The sequence below is a fragment of the Nerophis lumbriciformis genome, linkage group LG30 (assembly GCF_033978685.3).
Source record: "Nerophis lumbriciformis linkage group LG30, RoL_Nlum_v2.1, whole genome shotgun sequence".
Classification (NCBI taxonomy): domain Eukaryota; kingdom Metazoa; phylum Chordata; class Actinopteri; order Syngnathiformes; family Syngnathidae; genus Nerophis; species Nerophis lumbriciformis.
In genome coordinates, this window is record NC_084577.2 from 10130366 (window position 1) to 10144095 (window position 13730).

Consider the following 13730-nt stretch of genomic DNA (forward strand, 5'->3'; position numbering starts at 1 on the left):
TTCTGAAATGTATCCAAGTGACGGGACTATTATCTTCTCTCCTTTTGATTTTACCACAGATGCCAACAACATACACAACTCCGCCACGACAACGCCAGTCACCAACTCTGCAGCCATCACCTCTGCTTTAAACCGAGGTGGCAATACCAGCAATCCAGTCACCATTGCTGCTCAGATGAACATCACCACCAGCACCATCAACATAACAAACCCGGTTAACTTGGGCCCCGTCAACCTCGCCTCTGTCAATATCCCAACGACAGCCCACATGAATCTTGCCCACCCTGTAGCTATAACCACCCCGATGCCCATGAATATTACCGGCCCACTTAACATTGCTATGAGGCCCATGGATAGCATGCCTTTTCTATCCCAAGTTCTGCCATCCTCACCTCCTTGGTAGATATTTTTTGTAGCCGCAGAGTAACTGTTGAGAATGTAACTATATGCCTAATAATAATATACAAATGTGCTGAATCTTGGTCCAATGAAGGGCGGCATGCCTTCCTAAATAATACACGACCTCACCCCACGTAGATTCCTAATCGAAAAAGTAATTGTTACCACCACTTTGGGAAATATTAAATGTGGAAGAAGCAGTGATTTACATATCCCACAAATGAATTGGGGTAGCATTGCTCAGGTGGTCGTGGTCGGATCCTTAGTGCCACTGTGACCCTATAACTGTTATTTTTGAGCAAGATACTGAACCCCCAGTTGCTCCTGGGGCTGCATCATCAGTAGGTGAATGAGGTAATAGTGTCAAAGTGCTTTCATTACCTTGAAGGTAGAAAAGCGCTATACAGTGGAACCTGTTAATGTTGACCAACCCATCGTGTTTTTATCATTGCTAAAAAAGCTGCCAGTTTAAACCGGAGCAATTCTATGAAAAGAAGTGCCACTTACATTCAAAGTTTCAGCATAGGGTCAAAAGTCATTTCTTCTTTCGTGTTAGGGCTCTCAGCCGTTCTTTAATCTTCCTTCGTACAAATACCTAAATCACACCTGACAAAATACGTCTCGTTAAGCTTTGTAATCCGGTCCGCTGGATGTCTTCCAATTATTTTTTAAAACATTTAACATCAAAACTGCCGTTATTAATTTACCGTAAGTCTTGTGGTGCGTTCCATTAACCTCGGAAGTTGGAAATCAGAGCTGGGAATGATGTCTTGCGCTCTAGTTACGAAGTCGGAAATAAAGATCGCCAAATCCACGAAAAGTATTCTTGCTCTTGCCTTATCTGAATATAAACAACTTATGGAAAAATATGCACTCTTTCTCCAACTTTTAAACAAGGTGGATGACAAGTAAACACAGACATTATTTCTAGCAATGTAGAACGTATAAAACACATGAGCAAAATTAATTTACTGTATTTTCTGGACTATAAACCGAATCGACATATAAACCTCACCCACTAAATTTTAGTATACTGTATATACGTACATATACTGTATTAGCCGCACTGGACTATAAACCGCATTTATATACCGGTACATTGTGAAATATTTACATATACAGATTTTGTAAATGTTTATTTCCATACCTTAATTGTTTCCAGATGGTGCCTGTAACACGCCAGTAAAATGGCTGATCAAACAAAACAGAAAAGTAATTAATGTCTTATTCGTCTTTTGAGATGAATGATATTTTCTCCTTTTTTAATAAGGTTCAAGATGTTTATAAGGATTTTTTTACTCTGTTTGTTGCGTTTTGCTTGATTGTAAAATGTGTCGATCAAGGAGGTGGTCTGCGAAGTAAAGGAGGAGCAACATTCTTAATATTCAGTTTTTTATCATACGCAGTTAATATTGTAAATCCCACATTCTATATGTTATGTATATTTTGGCTGCCTTATTCAGTGAAAAACTGTAAAACTTCATAATTTAGCTGTAAAAAAAAAATGCTGTATTTGCTTGGGTCTGTTTTTTCAGGAATACTAATGCAAAACTTTACAAAATAATGTCTAATATGCGGGAGGGAAAAGGTGTGACAGACCACCTCAAAAACGGAATAGAATTGTTTTTTTCATTTGCACAAATGGAGGAAAAAGTAAACAAACTACCATAGGTTCAACATTGTATGCCTCTGGCTGAAGTCACTAATAACTGTTATTCGGTCATGTCGACAACCATTTGTGTCAACGTGAGTCAGCCAGTCCGAGGGATGTCGACTTTTAACGGGTTCCACAGTGTAAGTGAAAGCCTGTTTACCATTCATCACATTGATGCAAAATGATTAGTATTAGTAAAAGTATTACCTCTGAAGCTTAGTCCCTCCGATGAATTTTCTAAAACAAATTTTCAACAATCCGTATGAGGAAAAGCAACACATTGTTTGTGTTTTACATTAGTAGAGATTAAAGTACCCAGAAAACATTTAAATTCTCTAATCTATCAAACGGACAGTCTACCGTATTTTCATAAAAACCTTCTATTCAATGTAAAATGACCCCACTCACTACCATTTTAGTTTGTTTTTTTTAGTATTTAAGCAACCCATTATGCCAAAGAGTTTCGAAGTAACACTGTTCCCTTTAAATGATGAATGTTAAAGATGAGTGTAGACACCTAAATTAATTTAGATCAAGCACTATCTCAAAAGAGGTCTCACATTAGATGCTCCTACATCTTTGCATTCTGATATCGTGTTTACTCAAATCTAATTTTGAAATCAATTTAGGTATGTTTAGTGTTTACATAGATTTTCGAACAGAACAAATATGGTTGCCGATTTTGATGTATTTATCAGACAGTTATTAGACATTATTAGCGGTTACACATTGAACCATATGTTTAATGTATCTCTTGTTTTGTGCCGCATTTGTTAGCTGACTTAATGGAGCTGTGTTATAAGGAGTATCCTTTTACACAATTCTTGATCTAGTTGTCAATGTGTAGTATAAGTGAACAATTGCAACAAGATTGCCTATGCTGTGCATTTGATGTCAAAAGGTGTGACACCTTCCTACACCTGAGGTGTATTTTTGGTGTGTGTGAGACACAATGCTTCCAGATAAGATTTTTTTTACACTATTTTTAGAGGACTAATCAGTATTTAATAGTTTTATGTATTTCAAAGTTTTAAGTGATAAAAAAATATTTCTTAGAAGGGCTGGTGTTATATTTTGCATTTTGTTGATGTTTCTGAAGCTTGGTGAGGTTTGTTTTAAATTAACTTCTCCCCTGGCTGTATTTTGAAATTAAATTCACATCATCTATGTGTGAATTATTGAGGAAATATTTATCATAAGAACTTGACAGCTTAAGGTACAGCACAGAGGGAGAAACAGTATTATTAAGGTCAAATAGATTGATTACTGAGGTCGAGAACTGTATATTTACAGTATTTCCTTCGAAGGTCATGGAACGCTATCAAGGCCATTTCAAAGTTAGGTTGTTCGGAATGTTTATGTTAACAAGCATATGAGCTTATATATGCCAGTAGAACTCTAAAAAGTTACTTCTTCTCCAATGCCTGTTTACCTTCTTTTTTGTAAATATGGAACACTATTTTATAGCCTTGTGATAATGCCAGTGTGACTTTATACCACAGCTGGCAGTGCAAAACAAATTGGTCTATCTCTCACATTTTTATGGCAATATTTCTTAAGGGACAATACAAAATAATGAAACAGGGTTATACTTTAATTAGTTGATTTACTCAACATATTATGGTAGTGATTCAATATCAAGTAAAAATTAAGAGCTATATTTGCCGATAAAATATAATATATAAAATATTTTCACGTTTCTTGAATGATTTTGCCAATCAGATCAGACTAAAAATAAAACGCAGCACAATTTTAGGTAAACATAGTTTTGGGAACAAACCTATTTGGGGAAAAAAAATTACAATTGTATAAGATAGTGTAACAATTAGGGAGTGTGTGGCACACTTGCTAGCTGTATTGACGCGACACTGATACTGTGTTAGTGTTTCATTATGTTCATCCGCTATCTGCTCTTTAAAAAAGTATCTGCATTTGACTTCAAAATAAGACTAATCTTTCACAAATATAATTGGTACTTTTAAACAAACAGCTGCACAGAAAGGAATATGAAACACGCAACTCTGGTCAAGTATCCAAATAGTAAATTGAAAAAGAAGAATATTTACTTTATTTGGCGCTTTAAGATCAAAATGATCCCATACTTCAGAATTTTGCCTTTTCTTAGTTCTATTTAGATCGATGATCTAAATAGATCATCTTTGTTTAGTAGGAACTGTCACTTGTGAGCCGAAAGAAAAACAATTCCTGAAGAGCAGTTTGGCGCTTCGCGGTGAAATGACGCAACATTTTTTTCTTAAAGTGACACATTGAAACATCGAGTGACAGTATTACTCCTTGTGTTTTTCATAAGGCACTAAAAAGCAGTACTATTAATAATAACAAAATATAATTCACAAATATAATTGTTACTTTTAAACAAACATAGAATCATCCCTTATTCTTTTTTTGTTACAAAGAATAGTTTAAGTAAAATAAAAACTGCTTGTGCAAAATAGAGTTTTTACCCAACAAAACGGCAACAATGCAAAAATATAATCATTAAAAAATATATTGTTCATCAATGGTCAGTCAACTTCAAGAATAGTACTCGCGGTCTGGGGAGATTGCTTGTGCTTTTGGCTCGTAGTCAGCAGGCTCGCCTCTCACACCGATAACCTGGGTTTGTGCCCTGCTCGGAGCAGTCGGAAAAAACAACGAGAGAGTTCAATATAAGCAACAATATGACTAACAAAACACAAATAATTAGCTGTTCAACCAATGAAATGTGTCACTGCATCGCCCACCCACGCCGTCACATCCTTGTTTACGTTAACAGAGATCTCAGTTTTTCATGACCATTTCTTACTCTCATTTACTAACAAAAATCCCTGCTTTAGCACTGCACAGTTCCCCGTTGTTTAATGAGAGCAGGGTAAACCGTTCGCAAAGTGCGATTTTTGTCACAATTCTTGTAAAAACTCTTGAGAAATCAGGCAAGATCCCCAAATTTTTGTCAATGTTACAAATGTTCTGCACTTGAGTATGAATATGAAGCGTATTTCGTACATCATGTGCTTTTTGGGTAAAGCTTACAAAGAACACTTGAAACATTGATAACAAATTCATACAAACGCAAGCTGATGCAAAGATAGGCTTTGACATTGCAACTTTTACCACAACTTTGTAAAAATGAAAAAACAATCCCGGAGGGACTGACAGCTTTATGCTGACTACTCTTAAATTGTATCCATGTGTCTTTTGTGTTTTCCCTTGAGAATAAATAAAAATGTGAGCGCTGATGTGGCCGTCCACACTAAGAATAAACAGACCACATTGGCCTATAAGCTTGTCATTTTTGTTTTAATCACTAATCCCCTCCCCAAAAAAACAAAAAACTGTTCAACAAATATTGCTTGTGGTGCTATGGCCATTTTGTCGTCAGATAAACAAATCTAATACTTGATAAACAAATCTAATACTTGTGATATGAAAATACTGTATACTATTCATCAGGGTCATGGGAGTATTCCTTTTACAAACCCCGTTTCCATATGAGTTGGGAAATTGTGTTAGATGTAAATATAAACGGAATACAATGATTTGCAAATCATTTTCAACCATATTCAATTGAATGCACTACAAAGACAAGATATTTGATGTTCAAACTCATAAACTTTATTTTTTTTTTTGCAAATAATAATTAACTTAGAATTTCATGGCTGCAACACGTGCCAAACTAGTTGGGAAAAGTCATGTTCACCACTGTGTTACATGGCCTTTCCTTTTAACAACACTTGGTAAACGTTTGGGAACTGAGGAAACACATTTTTTAAGCTTCTCAGGTGGAATTATTTCCCATTATTGCTTGATGTACAGCTTAAGTTGTTCAACAGTCCGGGGGTCTCCGTTGTGGTATTTTAGGCTTCATAATGCGCCACACATTTTCAATGGGAGACAGGTCTGGACTACAGGCAGGCCAGTCTAGTACCCGCACTCTTTTACTATGAAGCCACGTTGATGTAACACGTGGCTTGGCATTGTCTTGCTAAAATAAGCAGGGGCGTCCATGGTAACGTTGCTTGGATGGCAACATATGTTGCTCCAAAACCTGTATGTACCTTTCAGCATCAATGGTGCCTTCACAGATGTGTAAGTTACCCATGTCTTGGGCACTAATACACCCCCATACCATCACAGATGCTGGCTTTTCAACTTTGCGCCTATAACAATCCGGATGGTTCTTTTCCTCTTTGGTCCGGAGGACACGACGTCCACAGTTTCCAAAAACAATTTGAAATGTGGACTCGTCAGACCACAGAACACTTTTCCACTTTGTATCAGTCCATCTTAGATGAGCTCAGGCCCAGCGAAGCCGACGGCGTTTCTGGGTGTTGTTGATAAACGGTTTTCGCTTCGCATAGGAGAGTCTTAACTTGCACTTACAGATGTAGCGACCAACTGTAGTTACTGACAGTGGGTTTCTGAAGTGTTCCTGAGCCCATGTGGTGATATCCTTTACACACTGATGTCGCTTGTTGATGCAGTACAGCCTGAGGGATCGAAGGTCACGGGCTTAGCTGCTTACGTGCAGTGATTTCTCCAGATTTTCTGAAACCTTTGATGATATTACGGACCGTAGATAGTGAAATCCCTAAATTCCTTGCAATAGTTGGTTGAGAAAGGTTTTTCTTGAACTGTTCAACAATTTGCTCACGTATTTGTTGACAAAGTGGTGACCCTCGCCCCACACTTGTTTGTGAATGACTGAGCATTTCATGGAATCTACTTTTATACCCAATAATGGCACCCACCTGTTCCCAATTTGCCTGTTCACCTGTGGGCTGTTCCAAATAAGTGTTTGATGAGCATTCCTCAACTTTATCAGTATTTATTGCCACCTTTCCCAACTTCTTTGTCACGTGTTGCTGGCATCAAATTCTAAAGTTAATGATTATTGTCAAAAAAAAAAAGTTTATCAGTTTGAACATCAAAGATGTTGTCTTTGTAGCATATTCAACTGAATATAGGTTGAAAATGATTTGCAAATCATTGTATTCCGTTTATATTTACATCTAACACAATTTCCCAACTCATATGGAAACGGGGTTTGTACATATTTACGAGAATACTGTGGTTAAACTTGTAAATGGAGGCTTGTTTTCGGAAAGAAGACTTAATAGTGTTTCCTGTGAAATAATTAACCTTTTTTAAACCTTCACAAATAATTAGTATTTGACAAAAACCCTGACAAGGGTCAGCAGAGGTACTTGAGGTCAGATTCACATATATTTAACATCTCTCTCCCACTGTTTAATAATGTCAGGAAATGTTTTTAGGTCAGAACAAACAATTTTAACACATTTGTGTGTCTTAGGAAAAGGTCAAAAGTCAGATTGCTTGGTACATATATTGTTTGTTAGTTCTTGCTCAAAGGTTGATCCTTTGTGTTATCGGATTTAGAATAATTTAGCATGGACTGCAAGGCCAAAGAGGAATTGTCTAGTTTTTTCTATTCTTTGTTTGTTTTTCTACTTAGTAATAGTGCTCTACCATATTGATCTCACACAATTACACACTAATGTTGAGTTGACCCTTATTCTTTTGTCTGATCTGACTGCAACACTGTTAGTGATGCAGCCATCACAAATTACATACCTTTGCCTGACTGTCAAAAAACAAAGATAGAAACATTGCATACATTTTATGGTAGCTTTACTGTAACAGAGGCTGACATTGTGGGGGGGGGGGATCTAGAAAGGTTATAAATTAATTTGTATTTAATTAAAGGAAATATATTTGTTCCCAAAACAAAACATGGCTTAGTCCTTGGTGTAGTAAGCCTCGTTAGCAACCACACGAGTCAGACTGCTTGGTCACCAAGGTTGCACGCATACTAGAAAGAGATTTTGGTCAGATTTTTCCAACTCCATGTTTGAATGAAGGGATGCTTTTAAACTCATATTCAGCTTTTCTCTGCCTCCAAACACGTTGAGTCAAGTGTATTCTTGGGACCTTGCGAGTACTGCAGGGTCTTTATGGCAGCATTGGTAATTGTACACCCAACTCTTTCGCGATCATTATAGTCTATGAGAGTATTTGGTGCTAAAACCATCCCTATTCTGCTGGGGTAAACATTTTCTGAACGAGGGTGATTGACAGTGCCAATAGCAGTATTTGTTTTTCTCACCAAGCTTCTTGTGATAGTCTAGTAGCTCATCCCAGTCTTGTGCAGGTCTACAAACCTGTCCATGGGGTTCTTGACAAGTCTTTGGACATGCCCATAGAGATAAGGAGGTTTGAATGGAAGATACTTTTTTGGTCTTAGCCAATTAATATGTTGCGATTTGAAAGTCTTTCCTAAAGAGAAACAATTGATTTATGTGCTTCATGGACATACAACTGTGTGGCCAGAATGCTTGTTGGTTTGTAGGAGATCAAATACTTATTTACCGCACTGAAATACAAATTAAACCAACTTATTGTAATGTTTACAATAAACCTGCCATAGAAATGCATATTTTTGTATGACAGCAAACCTACAAAATCAGCATGGGGTCAAACATTTATTTTCCTATCTGTATTTGTTTCAAGTTGAGGCCATTTCTCTACAACACTTGCAGCATATTATTGGATGTTGGCGAGTCGCACCTGCATTTCATTGAAAGCATGTCAACACTGTCCCGATTTGTAATGCGTTTTGATCTTGGAAATTTAATTGTTTTGTCTTCAATCTTTGTTTTTTTTCTTATGGTGCATGTGGTTGACTGAGCTTGTCTATTGTAGGTTTGAGTTGAATAACATTTTTGCTAGAACAATAGTGACATTTTTATGACAAAACAAACACTAAAAAAAAAAAAAGGGTAAATCATGCATGTGTTGTCTGTCCTTCTCTAGTGGCCGTAACAAGTGTGCCTGAAATACTTTGCAAGACTCTTCCACGTTGATGCTTCTTCCTCAATGTGTGTTATGTGATAAAGGATGAAAATATACTGTGAAGGAATACTTTTTTGTTGTTTTTTTATTTTCAAATGGCTGCAGACATCTAACTGACAACCAAATTATGGCATTTGCGTTCTATACAGTATGTTATGAAATCTTATGATTGTAAGTCACAGTTGTTCAGTAACTGTGTTCTGTATTTTTGTTTAAATTGCTAATTAGGAACATACATGAAAAAACAATTTGAAGACAAACAATTTTTCCCAACCATTTTGTCAAGTAAAAATTTGTAAGATGTTGTGAAGGCAATTGAATGTATATCTTTGTACAAACCGTTCAAATCAGAGAACTTGTTAGTTATGATAGACACATGCAAGGAAAAAAATCTTTTTATTAAAAAAACATTTTGTATTAGATCATTAACAATGGTAATTTTTGTATATATGAAGGCTAGGCTTTCTGATTAGCAGAAAGGTAAAACATTCCTACATTTTTTAAATGTATGTTCATGGAAAATAACTATGTAAACATGCACAATGTTTTATGTGCCTTTTATTTGGGTTTGTCTAAATAAAAGAAAACCGTAAAACATGATTGTCAACTGGCCATGTTGAACCCTACATTGTATGTTTTTTTTTGTGTGTTTGACAGCTCCGAGATCAGGAAGATAAATGATGGTGGATGGATGTCAACAATTTGTTGGGCTTTTAGTTTGGATTATTTTGCTATTAAAGTACTGTGTAATATTTTAATACCGCCTTTTGACTTTTAAACGTAGAGTTTTCACACTTTTAAATTCATCTCAGACAGGATTTATAATATACAGTGATACATACATTTCCTGTAAAAAAATTTACCCAGATTTTTGTATACCATCAACTAATCTGTTTACCCACACATAATTCCTAAAAATCAAGTACCCAAAGAAATAATTCAATGCACTGATGACTTCTCTATGCTTTTTATTTTATTAATTAAGTACGGTACAACGGAAAAAATTAACTTCCATAGGACCAAAACAAGTTGTGAGTACCAGCATTCTGATGAGGAAGATTACAAATTATATTAAATTCAAGAAATCTAGGACAAAAGTGTCGTCTGTGTAGCTTTCGCTCAACAAATCGCCACCGCCAAAAAGTTAAATGATCTTAATTTATCCATTTAACTTATATGTTTATATATACGTCAGACATTTCACATTGTTTACTGCATGCAGAACTATTAGGCATTCTCTAATTGTTGTGTGTTTATATTTTTGGGTGTCTGGATCAGATTCAATTACATTTACATGATGTCTTCTAGAAATAATTGATTTGATTTTCGGCTGAGCGTCTAGAACGGATTACTAACCAAAACCAAAGTGCCAACATTTGGGAACTAGGATGAGGTGGTTGAAAAATGGTAAAAATATAATAAATGTATTTGTAGCAGCATTGAAAGTTATGTTTAACATTAACATTAATTGGCACATAATCACAGTCCTTTCAAAGACCCTTGATTAAAGTTAGAAACAGATGTCACTAGTTTTTAAAGACGGAAGGCTTAAAGCCCAGTAGATGCACTAATAATGATATAATATTTTAACTAATGATTTATTAGTATAATTATTATCCACTAATAATCCTACAAGCGGTAGAAATGGATGGATGCAATCCTACACAAATCAGCTAATAGATATTGCTAAAGGGAAACTTGACATATTTTAAAATCATATATTAAAATGAATGACAGTTTGTATGATTATACTAAAACTCACATTCTGACTGCTTTATATTCAGTTTGTTGGCACTATTTTAACTAAATAAGGCATAATGACAACAGTGGTTCAAATGCTTGAACACTAATTAGTTGTCCAAAAAAAACACATGTCAATATGTTCATTTGTCATTCTAGTCTTTGAAAGCACTCTTCAACTTCTTATACTTAAGTCACAGTGTTAACCCTGTCCCTGACAATCAAAGCTATAATTAATTATTACTATTATTAGTTGAAACTAATTAAAATATAATTTTGACAATGAGATCTCAGTATGTACTTTTACTGACATCTAGTCTGTGCGGTATAAACAAAGTATTTGTTTTTTCATATTTGTTAAATCTTGTTGGGATAAAAAAACCTCAAAACACCACACTTTTTTCTATTTTTTTTCCTGAAAAAACTGCCCAGATTCCGGCTTATTCGGCCGTAACAATCACCAAAAAATTGTGAAATCCTGGAGTGACTGTCTAATAGTGATGAAAAAAACTGTACTAGACAAAAATGCCTAGTGAAATACAAAATGCAAATGAAAATTTTTTTGTTCCTGATTTTTTAATACACAATATTTTATTGTTATAGCAACATCATTTTTGGGTTGAAATAGTATGAAAATAAAAGCTAAAAAAAAATTGATGGCTCTCTGCAATTTGCATTTGTACAAGTAGCTCCCAGAGGAACAAAAGGTTGGAGACACCTGGCCCAAAAGAACGGACCTGGCGCGGTTGGCAGAGTGGCCGTGCCAGCAACCTGAGGGTTCCTGGTTCGATACCCAGCTTCTACCACCCTAGTCACGTCCGTTGTGTCCTTAAGCAAGACACTTCACCCTTGCTCTTGATGGGTCGTGGTTAGCGCCTTGCATGGCAGCTCCCGCCATCAGTGTGTGAATGTGTGTGAATGGGTGAATGTGGAAATAGTGTCAAAGCGCTTTGAGTACCTTGAAGGTAGAAAAGCGCTATACAAGTATAACCCATTCACCATTACCATTTACCTTTTGTCATGATCCTGTCCTACCACCTTGTTTGCAGTTCCTGGGGTGGAGCCACATGGTGCACATCTGCAATTAATGTGCCCAGTCAGATGCTGGATTGTCTTCTTGCTACAGCTTCAACCTGTGTCTAATGCACCAAGTTTTTCTGTCTTGTTATCATTGTTACTGATGTTTTTGCCCTGTGCTTGTACGTTCTTCAATTTAGTTTAGTTAATGTGACTTCATCTTTCTGAAGCCACAAAAAGAGGCCGTAATATTTGTGAAGTGAAGTGAATTATATTTATATAGCGCTTTTCTCTAGTGACTCAAAGCGCTTTACATAGTGAAACCCAATATCTAAGTTACATTTAAACCAGTGTGGGTGGCACTGGGAGCAGGTGGGTAAAGTGTCTTGCCCAAGGACACAACGGCAGTGACTAGGATGGCAGAAGCGGGGATCGAACCTGCAACCTTCAAGTTGCTGGCACGGCCGCTCTACCAACCGAGCTATACCGCCCCATTTTGCGGCCTCTTTTTGTACCTCTTTTTCCTCCACCTGATTTCAACAACTGTCTTTTGTTGGGGTTGAGCATAGTCTGTGCAAGACGTGCTTAGCTCTATGGAAATGTGACTTTTTTCAATTTTATTGGCACTTTTACTAATACCAGTTAGTCTATGTCTGGCCGAGGGAAATCCGATAAGCCAGACCGCTTTGTTCGTCTCTGGATCCAGATACCATGGAGGAGTCAGTCATCGACTTGGCCCTTTTTAAGAAGATAAGTCAGAAGATGCGAGCTGACATCCTCGACCATCCTAAATCTATTGTCAGATAGCTGCTGTTATGGAGCCATTCGAGAGCATCGCAAGTCTTTAGCTTGCTGCTAATGCTAATGCTAAGGAGATAACCGAACTTTGTGCTAGCGCCAACAAGCTAACTGCCACCGTTGATCTACTCTCTAAAAATGTGATGATTTGGAGGGCCGCTCGAAGGGGAATAACACCCGAATGGTGGGCCTTCCAGAGGGGTGTAAGGACCCTCGTCCGACTGAGTTCACTGCTTAGTTCTTGTAAGATGTCCTTAAACTTGACGACAAGCCCATGCTGGACCGCACCCACCGGACGCTCTGCGCCAGGCCTAAAGACGGCGAACCTGCCTGGCCGCTCGTTGTACGAGTTAATTTATTTCAAGTCCAGAACCAGATTCTGCAAAGGGTGAGTGAGGCTTCTCCACTATCCTATATGGACAAGAGGCATTCAATTTTTCCCGACTTCGGAAAAATAACTTCGGGAGCGAGCGGCCTTTGCTGCGGTGAAGAAGAGGCTACATTGATGTCCCAATGTGAGGTTAGGTCTTTTCTTCCCAGTGAAGTTACAGATCACTTTATCCAACGGCCACACTCACAGATTCGATGATTCAACAAAGGCAGCGGGCTTTGTCAACAAAAACATTGAAATGGTAGTTGCCACGGATTCGATCTAGAAGGCATGATAGTTGCTTGTTACCATTTTGGAGCTAAAGTACTACAGTTACCAGAAGCGCAAGATATCTCGCCTTTCTTATCGATTACATTCTACTTTAGTCAGATGGTGTTGTTTCCTGAGTTCTGTCGGGATGACTACTATGTATTTTTTATTTCTTTTTTGTTATTATTTTGTTGACTAATTTACCGGTGATATATGTCTTCTTCATATATAGGAAGGAAGGAATACGTTTTGATAGTAAGCTGTAATCAAACAGCCTTTTTTCACCGTATTCAAGTATATACATTAGTGCACTTGATTTGCTAACTCAAAGTCACATTTCTGGCGCCTATTGTGTTGTTTGTCAGTGAAGAAGAGGCGCGATGGTTGTTTCTTGTGGGGTGGGGATGTTGCACACACCCAGTTTGGAGGGATGCTTCTGCAGGAGCTTTGGGGTGGGGACCACGTTTTGTTTTTCTTTTCTTTCAAGATAATCTTTTTGAGTTTGACCACATAATTGCATTTTGTATATTTGATGTTTGCATCATTTTTCTATGACCCAGCCTAATCTAGCAGCAGTGACATCCAGCAAGTGTGGCATTAGGTTTACCA

At 37.1% G+C, this 13730-nt stretch overlaps 1 protein-coding gene across 4 annotated transcripts in view; it reads left to right on the plus strand.

Moving 5' to 3' along the window:
• vezf1b (vascular endothelial zinc finger 1b) overlaps positions 1 to 11211 on the plus strand; it is a 70669-nt gene extending 59458 nt beyond the window's left edge. For 3 of the 4 annotated variants that reach the window (XM_061925531.1, XM_061925532.1, XM_061925533.1), the window contains one exon: positions 60 to 7190. In XM_061925531.1, the coding sequence (XP_061781515.1) occupies positions 60 to 403 (344 nt within the window). In that variant the 3' untranslated portion in view covers positions 404 to 7190. Of the gene's footprint in view, positions 1 to 59; positions 7191 to 9583 lie in introns of those variants that run through there. The other variant, XM_061925534.1, reaches the window with a different exon arrangement.
• The last annotated feature ends 2519 nt before the right edge of the window (positions 11212 to 13730 follow it).